General features: G+C 41.0%; 2 protein-coding genes across 5 annotated transcripts in view; one reads left to right on the top strand and one right to left on the bottom strand.

Annotated features, from left to right (window-relative positions):
- Positions 1-5948: 5948 nt before the first annotated feature.
- Positions 5949-8883, bottom strand: LOC134439951 (phospholipase A and acyltransferase 2-like). Its single transcript, XM_063189878.1, has 3 exons — positions 8769-8883; positions 7631-7896; positions 5949-6128 (listed from the first exon to the last, which is right to left on the bottom strand). The coding sequence occupies exons 1-3, from the start codon at positions 8881-8883 to the stop codon at positions 5949-5951; spliced, it is 561 nt and encodes a 186-aa protein (XP_063045948.1).
- Positions 8884-10256: 1373 nt separating this feature from the next.
- Positions 10257-25771, top strand: part of dctn4 (dynactin 4) — a 41328-nt gene continuing 25813 nt past the window's right edge. The window contains exons 1-10 of one of the 4 annotated variants that reach the window (XM_063190136.1): positions 10257-10935; positions 11613-11683; positions 11788-11966; positions 12441-12484; positions 16516-16563; positions 16667-16714; positions 17019-17126; positions 19446-19466; positions 21989-22062; positions 24242-24354. In XM_063190136.1, the coding sequence (XP_063046206.1) occupies positions 10801-10935; positions 11613-11683; positions 11788-11966; positions 12441-12484; positions 16516-16563; positions 16667-16714; positions 17019-17126; positions 19446-19466; positions 21989-22062; positions 24242-24354 (841 nt within the window). In that variant the 5' untranslated portion in view covers positions 10257-10800. The remainder of the gene's footprint in view (positions 10936-11612; positions 11684-11787; positions 11967-12440; positions 12485-16515; positions 16564-16666; positions 16715-17018; positions 17127-19445; positions 19467-21988; positions 22063-24241; positions 24355-25771) is intronic. The other 3 variants (XM_063190137.1, XM_063190138.1, XM_063190139.1) reach the window with 3 other exon arrangements.

Here is a 25771-nt window from a genome sequence, read left to right as displayed (position 1 = left end):
AAGGTCAGGCATTCTGAAATTAGGCGTTGTAGGCCTCTCGCCTTTGGAGAATATCACACAACAATTAGTAAAAAGCTAAAACAAAAAATGTTAGGAAGAATTCAAAAAATATATGAGTATATCAAATGTATCTGAGTAATCTGAATGTATGCCATAAGAGTGGACATATTGCATATTGCTTTGGGTAAACCAGCTGTGTGTGTTAAAGTGGTTACTTTACGATCATCTGTTGCCTAACAAACCAAGACTGTGAGGATGTCTCCGTCATGTTTGCTCATAATTCTAGAATGACTAATTACGATAATTACGTTGCATAGCAACTGGAGGGAAAAGTGCATCCACACTCGAGCATGATGAAGCAGGTTAGAGGAAAGAGAAAAGTGGCTATTTGCCATAGGGTTATTTCTTCATGTAATAAGACTTGTGTTTGTTTCCCACTGAATCTTAAATATTAATGTCAAATATTAATGCCAATGCACAAATGTTACCTTTTTAACAAATACTTACCACCACCATCAAATTCTAAGTCTTCAATATAACTGGGAAAATTGCACTTTTCATACATGAAAAGGGGGATCTTCTCCATGGTCCGCCATTTTGATGATACCCTTGTGGCCCCCTATTTTCAGAAATGTAAAATACATTTAAAAAAAAAAATGTTTTATTTTTCTGAAAAAAGGGGGCTACAAGGGTGCAGGGCCCACCAGGAAATACCCGCTATGCCAGATGGCCAGTCCAGTCCTGTGGCCAGGGAATCTACAGTACGGTATCACCTTTAGGGTTATTATAAGCTGATGATGATGGGCGAGTTCAAGCTGGCGCAAGATGCATGAAAAGCAGAAACAGGATAGTCTGAAAAAAAAAATATATATATATATCAAAAGCATTCCTGGATTAACCTTGATGTGTCTTGTAGGTCCTAAGCCACCAGACATTTGCAGTTGAATATCTCCTCTTTTGGTTAAAGGGACACTGTGCAGGAAATGGTAAAAATAGGTACTGCAACTATGCTGCTCATTGAAAATGTGTTGCCTATTGCCAAATTGGATCTTTTCATGAAAGTTTACTAAGTAATAAATTAATATTTTGTAGTATGGCATGTACAGTCATTTTTGCAGCAAAAAATGGCTATTTCTGGAAATTCAAAATGGCGGACCATGGAGAAGATCCCCCTTTTCATGTATGAAAAATTTATTTTTTCCAGTCATAATGAATACTTAGAATTTGATGGTGGTGATAAGTATTCATGAAAAAGGTAACATTATTGAATGGGTAGCATGAATTCTGGAAATAAACAACTAAAAATCTCACACAGTGTCCCTTTAACACTCACTATGTTTACACGATGCTTTTGATTAGGAATGAATAATTCAGAATTAAATAGTTATGTCAAGTTTACTATGATCTTTCCTTTAGTTCCGAATTAACATGACATTTTAAAAGCGGAATTAAGCTTTATTCAGAATTAAAGTCAGTTAATTCTGACTTACACGTAAATGCCCCATGTAAATGTAGCTAGGGTCTGCTAAAGAGAAATCAAGGCAATTTTTCAACTCATTGTACCCGTCTTGATGTGGACAGTTCGTTTTTTAAACGATTTAACACATTCGGTATAAAAGACAGTGGGTGCTCTGTTTATATGAGCCTTCTCCTACCATGAGTAGGCTAATAGATGATCTGAGGTATAAGCTGACATGGCACAAAAGACAATATTGAAGCACCAGAGACTATCATTATAAATATTTGCTTGATGACGACAAAGGTAAATGTTTATCTTTGGCGGTCCTCCACTTGAACCCTCATAAGTTATGGAAAGCACACAGTAAAAAAAAGCAGTGTTAATTCAACACTTAGAGAGTACTCTAGGAGCACATACACTCTAGAAGGTGTTAAATCGACTCTTAAGCGTTGAAATAACATAGTATTTTTTAACGGTGTATGAGTGTCTCGTGGGCGCAGGGCCGCTGACAGCTTTTGCTGTGCCCGGGACAAAGTCATCTTAAAGAGGCCCCCTACCCAATACATACAATCTAATGGGGACCCAATTCTGGGCCCCCAATCTCCCTTTGCCCGGGACAACATACCCCTTTGTCCCTTCCTGTCAGCTGGCCTGCGTGGGCGCACAATCATGAAACCCATGACAACAGCTGTGGGAACGTGGATATTGGTTTTCCAACCGTGTTTGCTTTCGCAAACCGCTTGCATCATGTTGCACAAGGTACCTTTATGCAGAATGAAATACCTCTGTGTTATCTTTTCATCTAACCAAGTATGAACTATGAGCTATGTTTCTTTTTTTTATGATTCCTTTTGTGTCTTTACAGGTCTCTGTGAAACCAGTTAGAGGCTGATTGGCCTTGGACGTAAAAAGAAATAATCTTGGAGCTGTGGAGTAGTTACTTCCTAAGCTTTAAATGCCCAGCCATACTACTTAAACTAGAAATAATTGTGTTTTGCATGACTGATATCATGTCCAAGGTTTAACCCGTTAAGACACAGCGTTTTATAACTTGCTGTTACCAGAATGCTAATGACCAAGTCGTGGTGCATTACTGAAGGCCTTGTGTTATGTCATAGTAGTGTAGTTATGGTTTCAATGACTATTACAGCGTACCACTGGTGGAACGACTTGCATTATGGGGCTACGACAGAGGTGTCAAAAGTAAAGTAGAAGTAAAAAAAAAACACAAGTAACTTATCTGAGTAACCAGCACTGGTTGGATCAAGTTTGTGGTGGGTCCTTCAGTGCTTTTCAGAAACAACATCACAGTCTATCTATCTCATTAGGTACAATGGGGTAAATGGTGTAACAGCTATGTAATAATGCCATGTGCTAGTGTTGCAATTACACCACAAATGTACTTTTACTTTTACTTTTGACACCTCTGGGGGCTAGGACGCCCCACTTTGTAGTCATGAAATGTACCATGTACCAGTTTATAACAGCTGCTGCAGACATCTACTATATGTCCATTTGGGACAACAAATTTAGGAGGGGGATTTGCATCATCGTGTCTCAACATAGCATCCTACGCCAAGATGAAATGAAATACAACTGGGCTGTGTTTCCCAAAAAAACTAAAGTAATAGTAATAGTAGTAATAATAATTATTGTATTTGTATAGCACTGTATCATACAAGGCATGCAACTCAAAGTGGGAAAAAAACAAATGGGAAAAAACATCAATGGATTTAAAAGGAGAAGTAGAGAGGAGAGACAGAGACAAGAGAGAATAGCAAGAATACAAAAGAAGAAGACATAGATAGATATCGTAGAGTCATAAGGCCCACATAGGTTAGGCCCAGGACTTAAGCTTACAGTAAGTAGGCTAGTTCTTAAGTATGAGGTGCCGAGTCGGCAATATATCAGAAATCATTACTAAAATGTAATACATACACCATTTTACCTCGCACATGCACTTTGCGCGAGCATTCTAATTGCATGTGCAAGACAAAATATTGTAAGTAGGTCTATTAAATTATTTTATCCATAAACTTTTAATTATGTGATATATTGCCTAGAGGGCCCCTCATGCTTAAGTACTACTTAGGCTTTACTACTTAAGAGTTTTTTGGAAACGCAGCCCTGGTTGTCACCATCAGATCAGTTTTACGCCTTTGGATGATAATCATAACTATCAGATCCATCAAAGTTATCTTCATCAATGATTATGGATACAGGGCAGAAGGCACAGCAATGTTCAATGTCAATGACTATCACCTCATTCAATTGTATCATCATTTATGATCATGGAGTAATATAAAAAAAATGATACATTTTATTTTAAGCCGCTTTCGAAGTACCCAAGGTCACTTCACATAAAAAACAATCATATAAGATACAGGGCAGAGGGCAGAGCAATGATAAATATCAATGACTATCAGCTCATTCAAATGTATCATCATTTATTATGATGGATAATAATAATATAAAAACAATACAATTTAATTTAATCATTTTATCATCATTTATGATTATGGATAGTGGGTGAAGGGTAAAGGTACAACAATGTTGACCGCATGTGGGTAGTGGTGGTGGTGGTGGTGGTGGTGGCGGGGTGGGTGGGTGGGTGGGGGGGGGGGGGGGGGGGGGGGTATTTCTGTATTGGAAGGGGGGTGCCTTGGTGGTACTATATATGGGTGCAGTTGGTAGATTTTGTTAAAAATCCATCGGCGTATTGTGTAAATCTTCCTTTTTTCCACACTTACCCCAACTATTTAGGAAAAGTCATCAAAGATGCCACAAGATAAATGTGCACTTCATGTAATTTGTTATGATGTTCAACACTGAATGGGGTCAAAGACCTTTATCCTTAGACCCTAAGGATAATATTAGGGTTAAGGTATAGTTTACTCTAGATATGACATACTGTATGAAAATAGTCTATATACTATTTTGAAGTTGCAATACAGTGCATAAATGTATTTAATGCATTGTTTCTACACTCAGCTCTTTTTAAACCAATGCAATGGTTGTCAAAAATGAAAGCTACGGTACATTACTCATTTTAGGATTAAATTAACCCTGCACAGGAATCACGATGCTGAAATACCCTGGATGTTTTACTTGGAGGTTTGTGTTTTGTAATATTCCAGTCTGCAAACAGCAATGCTGTTGTCTTTGGCAGTCTGACCCATTGGTCTTGGGCCAAATGTGTCATCTAAGTCAGTAGGCCGAGATAGTACTACAACTCCAATACAGGGGTGAATTTCTGGAAAGCGTAGTTGTTAGCAGTTAGCAACTTCGGTAGTTGCCAATGGGAAATTGCATTGCAACCAACAAAGTAGCTAACATAGTTAGCAACTACGCTTTCCAGAAATGAACCCCAGTATGTGACAGAAGCTTCCAGAACCTTGCACGTGGTGGGCCTACGATGTTAACACAAGGGAAATTCTGTCATTTTAGCAACCTGCTGACTTGGACATGTATTTTATTCTAAGCGAAAAGGATAGCAGATCTGTCTGCACATGTTATACATATGTCACAGAAGTGAGTACACCCCTCACATAGTATTTGCAAATTTGTAAGTATATCTTTTCAGGACAACATTAAAGAAATGTATAATAAGAATAATGATGTTCAGTATTATCAGTTAAATATCAGTATATTTACATTTTGAACATTTATATTTTGCCATTTCCTTGAGTTGACGCCATTACATTCAGCCACAAACTGCACCCATGAGTGTAGCCTCTTAGAGTTGCATGCTTGCCACAGGACCAAGAAAGTCTCTTTGGACAACAAAAAATCTGAAAACTCTGGAAACATGCTCGGTACAAACCTTCACACTTCACCTTACTAGTGCAATGTGCAATTAATGAAGACTGGCCAACAGGCTGGTCCACTTGAGCCATGAAACTTCCCACACTTTTGTCCAATTCCTGTATATGTGTTGAACAACAAATAATCTGGAAAATCTGGAAACATGCTCGGTACAAATTATAACATATGATAGTATTTATCAGCCACTTTATTTATTTGAATTTATTTATTAGCCACCCCAACAGTATGCAGTACAAGCCTATGTTTTTAAATGACACAGGTAAATGCAGGTAAATGCGTAGCATGCAGAGAATGTGATGCCTATTATGATGCCTGTGTGGTATACCACGCCAGTGAGCTTTAATGTTTGTTCTCTGTGCTGTAGCCTATGTGGTGGAAGGAACCAAAGACAGTAAAACATGCTGTTAATGAATGAATTAATTAAACACTGAGAGATCCAATTAAACACCTTCCCCTCTTTATGCGTTGGATTAACACTGTATTTTTTGTGACTTCTAGATTGTAACTCGTTTCAGAGTACTCTCTACACAGTAAAAAAAAAGTATAGTGTTAATTCAACCATGAGTCAATTGAACATCTTCACCTCTCTGTGTTGGATTAACACTTCATTTTTTTCTGTCTATGTTGAATTATCACCATATATATATATTTTTTTTACTGTGTATCAGTAGTAATAGTAATAGCTGTCGTGATAATATGGCTGTTGGTAATAATATGGCTGTTGATATTGGTAGTTGTATTGGCAGTTGGGCTTCTTCTCTTCCTCGTGGCCTCCAGACAAGGTGGATGCCGCAGCTCCCAACAGGCCCAGAATGGCGGCCCCTGCCGCCACAGCTTGCAGTTTCTCGACCTCCTCACCCTGCATGTAAAGTAGCATTTTAATAATCAAATATTATGTCTGCTTGTAAAATAACATGTAAAATATTGTTTTATAATTAAATATTATGTTTGTGTAATATAAAATGTAAAATATTATTTTATAATTACATAGGCCTATCACGTCTGCATAAGAAAAAATATTTTATAAGTAAAAAATAAGTAAAAATATTTTATAATTACATATGACTGTGTAAAATAAAATGTAAAATAATATCATTCAATGACATTAAGTGAAAGATAATGTAAAGCAGGATTCAGATTCAATTGTTCATTGTCATTGATTAAAGGAATAAAAGTTTTATTGCGGCAACATAACCAAAACCAAAAACATCTCTCTATACAAAAGGATGAATACAGCGCATAGAGCAGGGGTTCCCAATCTTTACCATGACAAAGCCCCCCATATACCGGTGGATACCAGCCAAGGCCCCCTTTACATGGGCTGTGACACGCTATTTTTTTCTGCGCACCCGGTTTCACAACTCAATGAAGTTGATGCATTCTTAAACCCATACAAGTACTACAGAAAGCATAATAGCCTACATTGTAAAGAAGATTGTTTAGCTTATTTTTGTTTATGTTGGCTTCATAAGCTATTCAATTGATTAAATTATTCATTTTATTTGGCTATATTTTTCCTGCCAACCTTCCGCGGCCCCCCTGGCATCCCCTCGCAGCCCCCCCAGGGGTCCCCGGCCCCCACTTTGAAAACCACTGGCATAGAGACTGCAGGGCCAGTGACAGCTTTCGCCTGGCCGGACAGGATGAGGTCATCTGAAAGGCCCCACCTCTCAATACTGCCCTAAAAAGGCCCCACCTCTCTCTCAATACTGCCCTAAAAAGGCCCCACCTCTCTCTCAATACTGCCCTAAAAAGGCCCCAACTCTCAATACTGCCCTAAAAAGGCAAAATGCAGTAACTACTGTACAACAACAATGAAACTGAGAAAAATGACTTCAAAGCCTTGGTATTAGATTATCTGACAGCAAATTTCACATCGCAATATCTCTCAAACGGAACACATTTGGACCATGATAAGGCTTTGTCCAAAGATAAAGGAGGCGTGATGAAGACCATTTTCAATTCAAACTCAATTTTGACAGAATAGTTACTGCACTTTGCCTTTGTAGTGAAGAATACACAATGTGATAAGAAATCAGGCCAGATCCTGCATGCCTTTTTCTTTTCACTTCCAATATTTCATCGAAGACTTACTTGACAACACTTCTTGCTCATTGTTATATTCTTGTCTACCTTAACTCCCAGCCCAGGATATGTTTGAACAATATGTTTTTTTCCCTGGACTTTGTCTTGTCTTAATGTGTGTCGTGTGTGTGTGTGTGCATGCATGTGTGTGTGTGTGTGTGTGTGTGTGTGTGTGTGTGTGTGTGTGTGTGTGTGTGTGTGTGTGTGTGTGTGTGTGTGTGTGTGTGTGTGTGTGTGTGTGTACTCTGCTGCTCTACTCACCTGGCGTGACTTGGCCTTGCCATATCGCAGGTCAGTGGCAAAGTGTTCACAGTTCCACTGACTGAAGCTGTAGGGCATCTTCTTGCCCACCTTGCTTGCTGCTTTCTTAGCGATCTCGCTGGGCGAGCGTGGCGTGTACTTGTCGTCCAGAAGGTTGTTGACTTGCCACTTGTCGGATCCCGCAACCTCTGTCAGTCGTTGCTCCCTCACAAAGGCTTTGTCATCCGCCCACAGACTGCCGAAGAACCAGCTCCCTGCGTCTTCATCTGAAGAGTTTGGCAGAACACAAAGGCAGTGTGTTAACTGGCATGGCAATTGCACACAGACACCCCCCCTACCCCCACCACCACCACCACCCACTATACTGTACAGCGTGCCAAGGTCTTAATAGGGCCCCACCACCCAATACGGGAGGGTCCTGGGACCGGGGGGCAAATGCCCTGCTTTCTCTCCCTATAGCTCTGCCCCTGAAGACTCTTTTCAACTGCCGGTTTTCTGGTAGGCCTACAGCTCGACACAACGCCTTGAACAGGGCCCCTCATCCCACATCGCTCCAGGGAACCTATAACCTATAGGCCTACCTTGTAAATAACTGTAACTCGCTTTGAATAAAAGTGTCAGCGAAGTGTATGTGGTGTAATGTAAACCGTGTAGGATTTGGCACCCCCCAGAGACCAGCGTAGGGCTTGCAGCTAATGATGTCGTCTGTGAGAGGTAATTCAGAAGTACAGATGTACATGAAAGATTTCCCACCTATTCATGTATGTAAAAGTGTTACTTCTAAGCCACAACTATTAAGACACTGTTAAGTATTGTAAGAACATCAGCTAGGAGTATTTTTTAACATTTAAATGAAGAGTAAATGTGTGCTGAGGTTGGTCTTGTTTGAACATGCGTATCAGATGGGAGCGATTTGTAAGGGGGCTGGGGGTGTCCCCGCTTCTGGTTTTGATTTCTTCACTTTTTCCGCATGACTGTAGCAGCAGTTTAGTGCGATACCATTGATATTTCTTCAATTTTTAAATATCCCCTTCTGTTTTTTTCTTGGCTAAATCGCACCCTGCATGTGAGTGGCTACATCACAGAAACAAGAAGACAAGAAAAACCCAACATTTGACTAACAGTCATCATTACTCACTCTTTGTCAGGTGAACGACATAACCATATCCGATATACACAGCCCAGTGCTGGTATCCCTCCCTGAAGAACTCAATCAGGTCCCCAACCTTTGGGTCCTTCACATGATAAATCATTTAAATTATTATTGATTAGTAGTACCGGTAGTTTATTTTCTGTATGACAGTGGATATTGAGTTTAAAAAAAAAGCTTATGTAACGCATTTATGACATGATACATTATTTAAAATATTATTTAGACTTAGATTATTATCTGTGCCAGCAGTGATATTGAGGAAATTAAAAAAGGTTACATATGCTATACACAAAATGCAAATTATAACGCCTCAATTAAATGTAATTAAAGTAAATTGTATGATTTACACGTTTTGTTGCCATTGGGATCTGTGAGTGTTCTGCTTCCCCTGTGGAAAAAAAAGTGATGCATGAAAATCATCATATTAAATGCATAAAATCAGCATCAAACCTGCATCAGGTATTTTTAACATTAGAGATTAAAGAGTGCATGTGCCTACACTTTCTTTACAAGCCTTGCCTAATTTGCATTATCATTTCTGTTATAGCCTACTATATACCTATATATCATTAAAGCATCAAATTAATAAAGTAACAGTTCACTTACTAGAAATATTTTTGGGCAAGTAGTCTCGAGGAGTTTCTCAATTGCAATGAAAATTACCACAGAGAAGAATAAATATCAAGACAGCAGAATGGGTTGGTCCTGTCTGATGAGCTAGCCTATAAAACTGTCAGGCTTTTTATCTCAGTGCTTTAAATTAGTGTTTCTCAACGGGGGCGTACAGCCCCCCAGGGGGCGTTGGGGAGGTCTAGAGGGGCGTTGAGAGGGTTACAGCTGAGAGGGGGCGGGGCTACAGATGGCTGGGGGTTCCAACCAGACTGTCCTGTTTTTTTTACTAGCAGCTTGTTTGAATGTAGAATCGTCCTTTGTGCATCCCAATATGTGACCTTGCCTCCTCCACTTGTGCTTGTCTCCTCGTCCCGCCTCCTGGCCCCTCATCCGTGGAGAAAACAATAAAGTTTCCCAGCTGTCAGCCTCGCCACAACAAGTTTTGAGGGACTGTTTTTCATTCACCATCCCAATTTCAAATGAGAAAAAGACTTTACAATTGAGCTTTTGCAAGATATTGAAATACAAATGCTGTTGTCAGTGATGTCATCATGACGAGAAGCAAGTGGAGGAGGCAAGTGGAGGAGGCAAGGTCGCATATTAAGACGTACTCAATGTTATGTGTCGAGGCCGAGGGAGGGCAGTGCTATGACTTTGGAGAAAATAGACAAGTTTATATAGCCTTTTAAAGACGGTGCCTGTCTAATTGTCAGCTTATCTGAACAAAATGTGATTTCCCTAAAATTCAACCAGGCCTAACTTTTTTTTTACTAAGTGGTAACAAAGACAGATCGCAGACTTGACACTAGGAGCGCTATTGAGCTTTATCTTTTGGAGAAAGTGACGCACGCACAGCTTTACCAGAGAGATTCTAGAATGAGAGGGGACATATGGCGGCCATCTTGGTGACGCCTCCGGGGTGCTATTTCGCGATTAAGTAGACCAGATCTGAGAGTCAATGGGAAAAATGAATGGGGAAACTGAGTATAGGACGGAGGGGAACCCAGCGGTTGTGAAAACCATATGGTTGAAACGACCGTGAAAAACTGATCAACCTAGACTACTTGGTTGTGTCATACGAGTCAAAATAAAGCTTTTTGAGCCACTTTTCTCACGGTTTTTTTTGACAGAGCGCAGGCGCAGTAGTTCCATAACGGCACGAGAGCAACGGCTTTTCACAACTGAGCATGTGCATAATTTCGCGTGCGCCGATGCAGCCAGATGATTGGATCACTGTCAACGCAGCTCAGCAGGCACATTGGCTCTTGTTACCAGAAAGGCGGGTAGACGCCATATTTGCGTTACGAATCTTCACCGTTAATTTCTATGTACCTGTTCTATCTCCCCTTACTAGAATATATCTCAGGCTTTACGTCGGGGACGTGGAGGACCAGTCTGTTTAGAGATGGCGTCCCTTCTGCAACCAGAAAGGGTGCTCTACCTAGTTCGTGGAGAGAAAAAGATCCGATCCCCATTATCTCAACTGTACTTTTGTCGTTATTGCAGCGAACTGCGTTCATTGGAATGTGTGTCACACGAAGTAAGTAGCTGTGATATTCCCTTCAAACAGAACTGTTGCTAGTTTTCCGGTGTGATGAGGCGAGTTACTGTAGTTTGACACATGTGCCCGCCCATATTCCGCTCCGCAGTTTCAGTTCTTTGAACCCATTGGTGCTATTATATGTCTGTTCATCTGTTTTGTCACTGAGCAGCTATTCTATTGGCTGCTTTGATTGTCAATCATGACCATCATGCTAATTTTGCAGTTATCCCTTGCTAACTAGCTAGTGAATGAAGATAATAAAGCCAAGCTATTTGGCTTGAGTGGTCGGATTTATTTCCCATGTTCTTATGCTAAATCCGTTAGATGTAGTTAGACTTATCTTGTAGTTTGGATTGGAGTAGTCAAGCGATGAGCTTATTGAAGCATCGGATAATGCAAACTGGCTTAGCTTGCTAACTAGCTAGCTAGCTACCACACCCGAATAAAAACACAGCAATGCTTGTCAGCTGGCTCGCAATATACCATTTGTAAATTGCTCACAAAACGCTATACGTTCCTAGCCATATTTACAGATCAGCTCTTCTGACAGAGCTACAATAAACGCATATTTCAATAACTCCAACGTGAAAGCCATTCGTGTTCTATAGCGTGTTGTTTTGGTGTAATTACTATGTCATAAGCCTATTGACTATAATCATCTCATTTGTGCTTAGGTGGATTCACACTACTGCCCCAGTTGCCTGGAAAACATGCCTTCAGCAGAGGCAAAGTTAAAAAAGAACAGGTTGTCCTTTCAATCTCACGTGTCATAGAGATAATCTTATATGGAATATGAGTATGATGTGGCCCAGTGCGGTGTTGTTGACAGTGCCCCTTCTCGTTTCCCAGGTGTGCCAACTGCTTTGACTGCCCATGTTGCATGCATACTCTGTCCACTCGAGCCACTAACATACCCGCACCCCTTCCCGACGACCCCACCAAGACCACCATGAAGAAGGCCTACTATCTGGCCTGTGGGTTCTGTCGCTGGACCTCAAGGGACGTGGGCATGGCAGACAAGTCTGTCGGTGGGTGCAGTAGCAGTGGCAGTAGCTGCACCTCCTAAACATGTACTGTCTTCCTGTAATCCCATTGTTGTTGCCTAGTATAACTCTGGCTATTTTAGGCGTTTACTGACTCTCTGTACTTGCTTGCTGTTGTGCATACATTTTCAGTATTTCCTGCAGAAAGTTAGTTAGTCAAGGTGGTGGGGGGGTGACAGAGACATGTGACTATCATCGCTAGACAGACCATGTTGTGCAGTGTCATATCATGACATATGATTTGGAAAAAAAAACCCTCCAAAATTAAGTAACTTGTGCATTTTTTTATAAATTACATTCACTTTTTAAAAAGTGTTGTGTGTTTGTGGGGATCTAATCAAGGTGGTGGGGTGGTTGTTGTCAAGGTGGCCGTCTTGAATGTAACATGCAGGGAGAAACCCTGCATTTTATTTCCAAGAGATTTGTTTCTGATGTTGCTCTCTGTCTGTTTGCCTGCAGCCAGTGGAGGATGGCAAGAACCAGAGAACCCGCATACACAAAGGGTAGGTTTCATTCAGATGAATAAGAGCTCTGTGGGCTACTGTGGATACACGTTATGAAAGCGGCAATAGGCAACATGACTTGCAATGTACAGTATTCAGCATTTTTTCCCCTGCGGAAATGAGAAGTTGTACCACTGTTTGCAACTTGTGACAACTTTCTGACCACTCCTGTCACAAAGTGTAGCCGTAGCCCTGCAACCGCAGTCCTGCAACAGTCACTTTTGACTATTTTTTTTATTGCAAGTAGAGTGAGGATTGTTAAATGAAATGAAAATGTTTGTTTTAACCCATTTAGACTGGGAGCTGCATCTGTGCAACTAGAGACTTCAAGACTGTGCAGCATCTAAGCTTATGCATATTTACCTTTAACAGTGTTGGCAATTCTGTTAAAAAAAATCTTATGGGCAAAAGGCTTTGATGAATCACTATATGTGTGCTGCTCACATGTCTCTTGTTATTTGCAGCCAATTGACATTTGACAGTTTGTAGGGATTCAGAGCAGTTCTCAGGCATTTGTAATGAATTATCAAGTTAATATGTAATTAATAATCAGTTGTCAGATCCTACAGTACCCCAGCATCTGAGTGTAGTGGAGGCATTGAACTCAGATGTGCTGCCTTGGGCTCAGTATTACAGTGTGAGGCTAAGTATATTGGCAGGATATGTTCAGAGATTCGCCAGTCAAAGGTATGGTACATTCCCTCTTTCCATTAGTAGCCATAAGCTGTAAGGCCGTGACATTTGGTACGTTTACATGAGGCATTTAAATCCGATTTAACTCACTTTAAATCTCATTAAAACTTAATTCCACTTTAAAAACATCATGTAAACACTTACCGAACAGGATTTAAGTTTATTCCGATTTAAACTTAAGTCCGATTAAAGTGGGTGGTTTATTCCTCTTTTAAATCCGATTAAACACGTTCCTCTGTCATGTAACCTTTTAATCAGAATTACAATAAATCCGGTCGTTCCACGCATGCTCGTTGACCACACGATGGCGCCAAGAGCCCGTGCTCTTTGTCAGTGAGAAAAAGATGGCGGCACTTCCTGTTGATTTTCACATGAAAGTTTTGCTTAATTTAAAGTCCCTAAGCGACTATAAATGTTGTGGCTTCCATATATTTATGTAAAAGTGCCCCACGAAGTAATTAAGCACAACAAAGTTACTCCACATCACCCTTTCACCAGTTCGTTTTTCTAAGCTAGGAGGGTGCTAACTAGCATTTGAAAGAACCAGACCCAAAGGGGATTTTACCAGCCTTGAGTCCACTGAGGGAATTCATTTTCGGGCTGAAGATAAGCTTGTGTCCCAGTAGTTCCCCGGAGGTTTGGCGACCACGCCCCCACGCCTTATTTGGCTCACTCAGCACGTGCGTCCTCAGTCCAATCGCAATGCTTTATTTTCCCCAGACGTTTAATCGCATTTAAGTGAAATTGCCATGTATACACGTCGCAAAATAACTCTTAATCCGATCTACTTAAATCCGATCTATTAGATCCGATTAAAAAACATCATGTACACGTAGCAATTGTCTGTCTTATGATGTTGTGCCACTCCTCCGTATGCCTCAGGCACCTCTCCTCATGGTTTCGTTTCTCTCCCTCATCGTCATCTTACTTTCCTGCCATTTCTTTCTTTCTTTCTTTCTTTCTTTCTTTCTTTCTTTCTTTCTTTCTTTCTTTCTTTCAACCTGTAACATGAGCAAGGACCTTAGCCTTTTCGTTAAATCTGGGTTGCTATTATGATGTGTGTGAAAGTGGTGTGTGTGTATGTGTGTTTGCGCGTGTGCATGTGTGAGTGTGCATGTCTGTCCGTGCCCGAAAGTGTGTGTGTGCATGTGCGTGTGCGTTCATGCGTGCAAGTAAGTGTGTGCGTATGTTAGGGGTGGGCGATATGGGCAAAAAAAAATATCTCGATAAGTTTTAGAATTTTCACGATAACGATAAGTTGACGATAATTTCCAAAAAACACTTGCAAAAACCAGTAGGGCCTATTTCAGGAGGGGGGGGGGGGGTAATCAATGTGTTTGAATTTTACTGTATAGGAATTTGGCAGGGCAGGGTGAGTAAAGCAGATAATTTGTAGGCCTATGTAGCCTAAACTGCATGTTACCAAGAGGTCTGCATAAATGATGGCATATCTACACTAGGCTACATCACAAAGCATGGCAGTATAACAAAGCTACACATTTATGCTGTCTATTATTTGTGCATGATTCCAGACAAATTTCAATTCTGCACTGGAGGTAGTAGTGCTGCATTTGTGTTGTAACTGGGGAGGGACAGAGAGTTGGGAGAAATGCTGTGCTGAAAAGCTTTTGAATTTAATAACATGCATATGCTCTGGTCTGTAAAGTAATACTTCATCACTTGGCATGAAAACATATCCATGTAAATAAAAAAATAGTTTTATAATGTATTGCTTATGATTCTGTTAGATGACAGCCATTTTTGACTGGAAACAGTACATGGATAGGAAACTAGGGCAGCTGCAAATTGCATGTGTTGAATTTCACACATTGTAATTTAACTCACTGCACCAGTCTAACTTAACAGTACTTGTCCACCTAAGCAGTTATGCCATCTGTATGCAGGTGGGTGTTTGAGTAGTGAGTAACAGCCACTAATAGGGAGGGAAAGTAATCTCATCGCCCCCTGCTGGCAACGTTCCAACCCCCTGCAACAAATGAATGTTTTTTTTCTTTGAAAAATTACATCTCGGCCCTGACGACGAAGTAGAAGTAGTGGCAGTCATATTATGGGCATGTTGGCCCGTTTTATCGAACCAGGTGGTAAAATGTTGGGTTTTTCACTGATCTGAGCTGATTTTAATATTCTTTAAAAAGCTAATACAGAACTACACTGACTGGCATGTGTGGCTTGTTTACTCCATGTAATTAGCATAGCCAAATTAGCATAGCCAAACATGAGCCAGAGAGGTGGTTACTCGTCACCACAGAAGCCATCATATCTACTAGAGAATTTAAAACCATACCAAAATGATCGCGTGTATATATGTGTAATAAGAAGACAATGTGGAACTCATAGGATTACAAGAATGTGAAGATATGCGAAGAACTTGCGTTCGTTCGCGTTCGTTTGTTTCTCTGTGTTGTCAACGAGGCGCGAAGCACAGCATGCTGGGAGCTGTAGTCCGTTTCCGACCAGATTGGCACAATTTCTATTTTTCTTAAAAGGGCAAAAAATGACTTGAGATTTTCACAGGTAGTAGTTCATGCTATTGTGTACGCTGAAAAATGTGTCTGGTGTTATAGTTCCAAGTCATATCTTTGTGGGATTTTTTTAAAAACTTGTCTATGGGAGTTTCAATAGGATCACCCTGGTGTTTGGAACGTAACCGCTAGGATCGCTGTTTTCCACTTTCCCTCTAGTTGTAGAGAACAACATTGCTTAGCCTAGTTCGCTAACTAGCATGCGATTTCTCAGACCAGAGACAAAGCTATTTATCTTCCTAACTATTTGGCTTTCCATAATCACAGACGGTTGCTAAGTAAAGCACATAGTTTCAAAACGCCCTCAGCACCATGCAATGGCTGGTTTAGTGGTTGAATTCCTCATGTAAATCCACCATTTGGATAACAGCAACTCTCCTCCAGTGCCCAGCAGCAGCAGTGCTCAGAGTGCTGTCTGTGCACGAGTGACACGGAAATTTCTCTCTCCTGTCCTGTCTGGCAAAACGCTGCAGCCCGCCCCCCTCAGCGCTGTCTGCTCATTGGGTCACAGACTTTTTTTCTCCAGTTCACAACTACATTACTATTGGCTGAAAGGCTTGGCTGTCGTCACAGTCTGAATGAGTCCTGTCAAAGCGCTTTTGTTGATTTTAGCGTCTTCATAAAAATATCTCGATATTGCAAAATTACTCATCGTCAAAACAACATTCACGATAACTTCGCAGACGGTATATATCGCCCACCCTTAGTGTGTATGTTAAGCTCTACAGGCTGACAGCGTAGCATAAGTAATAGATGCTAGTAAGATAGATGGCTGTACATGTGTGTGTGTTTCAGATCAGCAACTTGATTGATTTCTATGGAGAGCTGGAGGATATGATGCAGGTGTGTGTATATGTATGTAGGAGTTGTTAAGATCAGCAGCAAGATTCATTGCTTGTCAGTGTAACAGTGTGATATTATGGAGGTGTATGTATGTGTGTTTCAGACCAGAAAGCTGATTGAGTACGGTCAGAGGCTGCGTGATAAGACAGAGGTGTGTGTGTGTGTGTGTTTACGATGAACAAGCTGATTAGGTGCTGTCAGCAGCTGGATAATATGATGGATGTGTGTGTGTGTGTGTCTCTGTGTGTCTGCGTGTCTCTGTTTGTCTCTCTCTCTCTCTCCTCTCTCTCTCTCCTCTCTCTCTCTCTGTCGGGCTGTCTCTCTCTTTCTCTCTCTCTCTCCATCTCTTTCTGTGTGTCTGTCGGTCCATATCTCTCTCTCTCTCTCTCTCTCTCTCTCTCTCTCTCTCTCTCTCTCTCTCTCTCTCTCTTTCTCTCTCTCTCTCTCTGTCTCAGATCAACAAGCTGATAGAGTATTATCAGCAGTTGGCCCAGAGGGAGAAGCTGGAGCGGGACAGGAAGAAGCTGGCCAGGAGACGGCCCTACATGCCACAGGCCTTCTCGGTAACACACACACACACACACACACACACACACACACACACACACACACACACACACACACACACACACACACACACACACACACACACACACACACATTCACACACATCCTACTAAAGTAGAGTTTCTCAACGGGGGCGGGTGGTACATTCCCCCGGGGAGGCGTAGGGAAGGATACAGCTGAGAGGGGGCGGTGCTTAGTTGCCATGGGGGGGGACATTGGTCCATGTCATTTTTTAATACTAAGGGGGGTGTTGTTAGGCTTGTGATGAGACCTAGGGGGCGTTTGTTCATAAAAGGTTCCACTGTGCTAAAGGGTTATTGGCAGGCTAACTGGAACTAGCAGAAGGAAATGCAGAGGGAGCATTAGGTTGAAATGGGTGGGCAATACTCTCTGGTGTGCATACTCTCTCAAGACATTGCCACAAGCCCAACCAGAGGTGTCAATCCAGGGTTCAGAAACCAAAAACCCTGCCACAAATTGGATTTCAATAGCAGTTTCCAAACCAGTAGATCATAATGAGTCCTCAAGACAGGTACATAACGGGCAGCCGTGGCCTAGTGGCAGGGTGTATGCAGGGTTTTAAAAAGTATTAAAAGGTGATAAATTAAAAAGTCAAAATTTAATGGCCTTAAAAGTAGTAAATTTGCTCAAAAAGTATTATTTTTTTGAAAAACTAGGTATTATTTTTTTGAGTTGCACCATTTTGATAAACAGTGAATAAAGAAAGATTTTTTTATCACAGTTTTTCCATACACCAGTGATTCACCCAACAGTAGCCACCTGACCTAGTTCATAGCAGAGTCGTGCCATAGAAAGCAGACTTTTGAACAGCATTCTGAAATCGCATTGCTGCCTTTCGGGCGTCTTTTTGCAAAACACGAAAGTGTAATGTAATGTTTAGAAGGTAGAAATTACAAAAGATGTCTTGTTAATACTGGAATCGGAATGTCGTGATGGTTTAAAAAAAAAATAAAGGTAGTGAAAAGGGGTATTTAATGGTATTAAATTTGACTTCAACATTGCTGTATATACCCTGAGTGGTTAGAGAGTTGGTCTTTCAATCTAGGGGTTGCCGGGTCGATTCCCCCCTGACCTCTCCCTACATCTCCATCCATGGCTGAAGTGCCCTTGAGTAAGGCACCTAACCCCACATTGCTCCAGGGACTGTAACCAATACCCTGAAAAATAATAGTTGTAAGTCGCTTTGAATAAAATGAAAGCGTCAGCTAAGTGCAATGTAATGTAATGTAATAATGGATTTGTTCGTAAACTGAACCTGACCCTCTGAAAAGAAAATACTGCATATGGTTAAAAAATACGAGCAGTACACTATTGGTAAACAAACGAGAGCTGATCATTTACGAATGGTTCTAAAGTCGGAGCATTGATCGATGTGCACTGGGAGCGCTTGGAGTGGCAGTTATTACCTGACAAGGTCACCTGCATTGGAAGGAAAAGTGGCAGAGTTTTCACTTCTGAACTGAGATTTGGACACCTGCGTCCTGCCCCTACCTCACCCCCCCTTACCTTACCTTATGTCTCTCACCTGACCCCTGCTATGGAACCTACTACTGAGTGGAAATTCTAATGCTGGCTTATTTATTTATTTTTATTTTCTGTGATCAGGACCCCATTTCTCGAAAGCATCGTTGCTAATAATCAGTTAGCAACTTAGTAGGTTGCTGAATTGGAAAGTGCATTGCAATTTGCAACCAAGTAAGTTGCTAACTTGGTTAGCAACAACACTTTCGAGAAACGTACTCCAGATTGACTCTATATCACCTTGCAAATGGATGTGGTTTATAACACTGCATGTTATAATCTCACCTTGAAAAGCAAACTCACAGGAAAATTGTGTTTTTGTTGTGGTTTTCTCTGCTGTTGATATTAACACTATTGCTTACTACTTCTTTTTAAAGTGCTGGGTCTGAAATTAATATTTTACTGAATATTTCTGTGCATTGTGTGAACATCTATGTGCATTATTGATGGTAATTAAGTTCTAAATTGGTTGTAAACAAACAGTAAAAGCTAATAATTTCTAATCCGGCACTGACTGGGCAGCAACTGTGTGGGCTTAACCTATCCTTAAAGCCACCTGCATTTATTTTGCTTGCTGATAGCTCCAGGCAGCTCAATATGGCTTAATTCAACACTTCAAGTCATTGTCAATGTTGTTTTTTGCTGGATTGCTTTGGTTTCACATGGTGTCTTTCTCTTCCCCCCCTTCCTTCTTTCTTTCTTTTTAAAATTTATTTTATTTCCTTTGCTTGTGCTGTGCACTGCACGCTGATATTTTGGTTTTTGCATCCCAGCAACACACAATTCACGTGGTGGTGAGTGGTTTATTTTTTCACAACTTTTTTCATCTGTTTAACACTTTGACAACACAGAATGTTCTGTCTCTTCTCTCAATGAATATTACCCCACCCTCCTCCCCTCCCTTTCAGCTCACTCTTTTTTGTCTTGTGGGCAATACTCTCTGGTGTGCATACTCTCTCAAGACATTGCCACGAGCCCAACCAGAGGTGTCAATCCAGGGTTCAGAAACCAAAAACCCTGCCACAAATTGGCTTACAATTACAGTTTCCAAACCAGTAGATCATAATGAGTCCTCAAGACAGGTACATAACGGGCAGCCGTGGCCTAGTGGCAGGGTTTATGCAGGGTTTTAAAAAGTATTAAAAGGTGATAAATTAAAAAGCCAAAATTTAATGGCGTTAAAAGTAGTAAATTTGCTCAAAAAGTATTATTTTTTGAAAAACTAGGTATTATTTTTTTGAGTTGCACCATTTTGATAAACGGTGAATAAAGAAAGATTTTTTTTATCACAGTTTTTCCATACACCAGTGATTCGCCCAACAGTAGCCACCTGACCTAGTTCATAGCAGTGTCGTGCCATAGAAAGCAGACTTTTGAACAGCACTTTTTTGTCTTAATCCTTCCTTCGTTGTTTCTTCTCTCCCCCCCTCTCTCACTCTCTTTCTTTCCGTCCCTCCCTCCATCTCTGCGGCTGGCTGGCTTGCTGGCTGCAAAGTGACTCGGTGGATCACATGAGCTTGCGCGTGTGTCTCTTAACGGCTAAAGGCATTCCACTCCTGACAATCAGGCTCTTTATGTGCGAGTAGAGCGAGGAGGTCGGCCAGGGCTGATTGACAATGCACTAGGTGAAAGTAACACACAGGGTGCATTCCAATATACGACCTTGCGTCCTCCACTTGGGCTTGTGGCCTCACGTTTTGCTGATGCTCCGCCTCCGTGGAGAAAACGATTAAGTTTCCCCGCTGTCAGTTTAGCCACAACAATTTTTGGGGGACTATTCTTAATTTACCTTCCGGTTTGTAGATGAGAAAATGTCATTACACTTGAGCTTTTGCGAGATATTGAAATATAATGCTGTTGTCAGTGATGTCATCACGATGTATTACTTCTTGGTACGAGGCCACAAGCACAAGTGGCGGATGCAAGGTTGCATATTGGAACACACCCACAGTAGTGCTTATTTCAGATACATGGTGTGGAAAATGATCAGGGAAAGCATTTAAATGCAGGCAGGGAGACTAGGAGGAGGATGGGGCCGCATCCAGATGTAGACTTTTTTTAGCAGTACCTTAGAGCCTTAAATGACAGAGGTGGTGATATATTCGATTTTGGAGATCCTGGAACATTTGACATCATTCTGTTGCAGGTTTATAGACAGTGTGGGTAATGAGTAAACCACCCCAAAGGTGTGCGTTGAAAGATTTATATTGCACATAGATAGAATTTTTCCATTTTAGTTTAAGTAGTTTACCACACTTCAAATTGATCATTCGACTTATACCCTGAACGTTTATGGAAAATAACATTTTACATAAAACAAGACCTCAGTTATTTTATTGCGAATCTTGCTGACTGGCCAGCCATACTTGTTTAAGCAATGTACATTTCTTTGAAGTGAAGGCACACAGTGACTGCATACATAGTTACATCTATCCATGCAATCATTTTGCAAAGCTTTGTGATGTTTGCAGTACCAGTATTTGTTTTAGTATTTGATGATGATTCCGCAAACGATAAGCTGCTTAACTAAACCAAATAGCTTACTTAGTACTTAGCCATGGGAAAATACTCCCAGACATCTTCTGGAAAACTGTGTCAAGAGTCTAGTGTGAAACTGCGTCTGATCTCTGCTGTCATGGCTCAGTCTCAGTTGGGTGGATGTCTGGGGTGCATTTCTCAACAGAGAAGTTGTTAGCCTGTTAGCAACTTCGGTAGTTGCCAATGGGAAAATGCATTGAAAACAACAAAGTAGCTAATGTAGTAAGCAACTTTGGTTTTGAGCAATGCACCCCTGAATTGGTGATGACACAGAGTGATCTGCGTGGTCCGTTTGGTGATGTGATTTCCAGACACTGCTGTGAGTTTGGACATGGTTGTCTGTCTTTTTCGCGTTGCCCCTTTTTCCCGACTGCATTCCAGTCTGCGAAGCTCATGTGCATTACACAGTGGAACTAAAGCCGTTTGTTCGCAGAATAAGTCAGCCAGTTAATGCATATAATTCCTCATAAAAATGTGCATTTTTAAATCTAGTTGTAAGCTCAAGTCTTATCTTTGAGTTAATCTGAACTCAGATGGTGCGTAGGCATCAGGCCTTTGGATTACCGCAGGAAGAAAAGAGGAGAGATGTGGAATGTGAGGGCTTTTGTTTCCAATACCAACTTGTCTGTGTCTGTTTGTCTGTCTGTGTCTGTCTGTCTCTGTGTGAATGTGTCTGTCTGTGTCTGTCTGTTGTGTGTGAGTTAGTAAGAGGGAGCGTGACTCCATCTTGTGTTCATGTGTGTGCTAATAACTGTGTCCGTGTTGATGTGCCCTAAAGGAGAAATATGGCTTGGGAACCAGACTTCAGAGGCACAGACAAGGAGCTCCCATCACCAGCCTCTATGGCCTATCGTGAGTACCACTACACTACGTTTCATTATATTACATTTACATTGCATTTGCAGATGCTTTTTAACCAAAGCGATTTATAATCGAGGACATAATCATAGCCAATATCAATAGCAGATATAAAGTGCACAGGAAATACACAGATGCAGATGCTAAGTACGTACATTAGCACAGGGTTAAGTGGAGTACACACACACACACACACACACACACACACACACACACACACACACACACACACACACACACACACACACACACACACACACACACACACACTACCCACACTGGCCTGACACACAGGAATTGAATGGGTGTTAAAAAAGCGCATTGTTATAGTTATCTGTGTTATGTCACATTACATATTTATTTGTGAGTGGCTAAATGTCCTGCCAGTGGATTAAGGCATCACCAGACTGTATGGCTTATCACAAATACACTTCCCTCACTGCCCTTTCTCATGTACAGTATGATTTAAAAAATAAAAAATGAAAAGCATTTACACTGCTCTGTAAGAGCTGATTTTAAAAGATTTTCAAAAGAATTAGCAGAAGGAAGTGTCTCTAGGTGTAGCGTGTTCTGAAGATCATTCCAAATATATGGAGCATAGTAGGAAAAAGAGGTCTTGCCTAGCTCTTATTGAGGGTGTGATTAATAGTATCTTATTTGTAGACCTCGTATGAGACACTCAAGAGTTGAGCGGGTGGACAAACTTTCACCAGATCCTGTGTGTTCACGCTCCGTAATATTTATACTGCATGAAATGATTGCATTTTTGAGGCCTCAGGTTGTCAAGATGGCAGTAGCTTTATGCACTAACCCAAGGGCACTTTGTGGAGTCATAATAATGTTCCACCAGCGTCTCCATCGCCCATCACTAATATGACACATGCAAAATTTGCACTAGTGTGTTAATTGTATTCAAATGTATTCGTCATTAATACAGATATTCTGGTGGTAGTGCAAGTAGTAGTAGCATGTAGAAGTATGGTCCCCAATTTCAGTGATGTAAATGTAAGCTGGTTTCCTCCTTGCCTCCAGCAGCCTAAAGGGGAACGGGAGGAGAATGAATATCTATTATCATATTGAAATCTATTCAATAATGTATTGTATTCTGATGTAGCAGAATATGTGCTCTTTTTTCAGTTTTGTAAATGTATGTTGGTCTGCTCCTTGCCTCTGGGTAGAAGGAGTATTGCCGTGATCAAATGTAGGTATTCTTATGCAGTAGGTGGTAGTGTTGAGTTTTGTCCTCATTTTCAGTGGTTGTAGCTTTGCTTTTCCTTTGCCTCCGGCTGCCTTCATGGAAGAGGAGACCCAGAAGGATTATTTACCATATGGAATTAATTCATGAATGAGTTACTATAGTCTGATGAGGTAGCGGATAGTAAGTCTTATCGCCATTTTCAGAGGTTGTTAGCAGGATGCGATGGGTATATTTGGACATGTAGGAGCGGGAAAGGATCTGCACACTGCTCGCAAAAGACTTAATTTATTTGGAACAACGTTTTGATCATAGATCTTCTTCAGGCATCTATGAAGATCTATGATTGAAACGTTGCTCCAAATAAATTAAGTCTTTTGCAAGCAGTGTGCAGATCCTTTCCCGCTCCTACATGTGACAGTTTTTTGATGTGGCACCTGCTGATGCTTTTTTGTTGGATGTGAGCGCTTTCCACTACACTATATATTTGGACATGGCCATGGCATAGACGACCATTGTAAAGCCAATTGAGAGAAAATCTAAATTGGGGAGATTGCAGCAAAAAAATAGTGAATGAGACTACAAAATATTGCAGACATAATTAAGTTAATATATTCTGATGCAGTAGTAGTAGGTGATACGTTTTAACCCCATTTTCAGTGCTGTGAATATATATTTTTTTCATCATTAGCCATTTTGGCTTATACAGTAGTTGTTAATCTTACTAGCCAAACATGCACTCAGTACCAGAGAAAGTTGCTGCTAGTAAGCTTTCTTTTTTAATTGAAAACAGTTACGGCCATACCACTCTGAACACGCTCTATCTCGTCCGAAAGCCAAACGGAACCAAACCGAAGACCAAACTGAATTGTCACCAGCATTTGTCCGGTTGACGCGTGTTAATGTAGAGCCCTGGTAAGGTTGTAAGTATGTCTCTCCTCTCTGTTTGCCTCCCTCGTTTCGTCTTGCCTCTGGCAGCCTGAAGGAAGGAGAGGACCAGAAGGAGATCACCATCGAGCCAGCTCAGGCTCTGGACGAGGTGGAGCCCTTGCCTGAGGACTACTACACCCGGCCCGTCAGCCTGCCCGAAGGTAATATAATATAATATAATATAGTATAATATAGTATAATATAATATAATATAATATAATATAATATAATATAATATATGATCATGCAATATAATATAATTGTTCAAACTTAGGGTTGAATATTCGATGCAATGCAAAGCATATTATACACATACTCTTTGAAACCAGAAATGCAAAGTGTTTTGGTTTGAGTATAAAAGTATTAAGTATAAAATCTAAGAAAAAAATATGTTGGGAGATGAATTAATCTTGTATCAATAGACTAGATTATATTACACGTACAGTGGTGACATTGTGTAGAGATGGATCAGGGTAGTCAAAGCAATGTACATGCCTGGAATAGTTCATACAAAGCAATGTGTATTTTTGACATCAGATCTGCAAAATGATCGATCTTCGTGCAGAAAGAGTGATTGCAAGAGTGTTTAGATGCGTGCTGTCTCACAGAATTCATACAATAGGAAGGACAATGAATGTGGACCAGATCATCATTTTGAGATTATACATGTCGGATTTAGGGAGTGAGTTCTACACATGGAACGTGGGCCGAGTTGATATCTTTTAGAAACACATGGTTTGCCAAATTCAAACGGATGGTAGTGTACCCAGTTTTTTTGTGTGATTTAAAGCAATGTTGAGGTCTACAGCGTCAGCACTTTTGAGGAAGTATGTAACACTAAAGTTAGCAGAAGTTTGTATCATGTATAATATGTAGTTCTTGTAAATGCATTCCCCCCCTCTCTCTCTAATGGCACCCAAAGCATGTTCATCAGTGCTGTGGAAAAGGCCTGGGGCTACTGAAGGCCATAATCTTAAAAATGAGGGGAAAAAGCCATTACAGAGAAGCTGACTGTATATGTGTGTGTATGCGTGTTGGTGTGTGCGGGCAATTATGCGGACGATTGTGCGTGCGTGCGGGCACGCATGTGTGTGTGGTGTGCGCGCGTGCGCTCACGTGTGTGTGTGTGTGTGGTGTGCGCGCGCGCGCGCTCACGTGTGTGTGTGTGTGTGTGTGTGTGTGTGTGTGTGTGTGTGTGTGTGTGTGTGTGTGTGTGTGTGTGTGGTGTGCATGCGCGTGTGCGCTCACGTGTGTGTGTGTGTGTTCGTGATGTGTAACAACTGCATATTCTAAAGTATAAACCACCAGGGGTATTTAATCATCTCTTATTACGAGTCCATTGTCAAGCCTTCAGTGCGATGCGGTGGCTGCTTTATTTGGAATAGCTATGGAGCAGACTCTCGTGACTAATACCTTGCACACTGAACCTTTTCTTTATGAGTTACTCGGCTACATTGAAGGCCAGCAAAAACGCATCATTATAGTTATATTATACATTGTAATATAATATGTGCTACGTGTAAAAGGCATCGTTATAGTTATTATATGTGTTATATCACAATATATATTAATCTCTTG

Source organism: Engraulis encrasicolus, chromosome 23, assembly GCF_034702125.1.
Source record: "Engraulis encrasicolus isolate BLACKSEA-1 chromosome 23, IST_EnEncr_1.0, whole genome shotgun sequence".
Taxonomy (NCBI): domain Eukaryota; kingdom Metazoa; phylum Chordata; class Actinopteri; order Clupeiformes; family Engraulidae; genus Engraulis; species Engraulis encrasicolus.
Note: the sequence above shows the minus strand (reverse complement) of the source record. Positions and strands in the feature narration are given on the sequence as shown.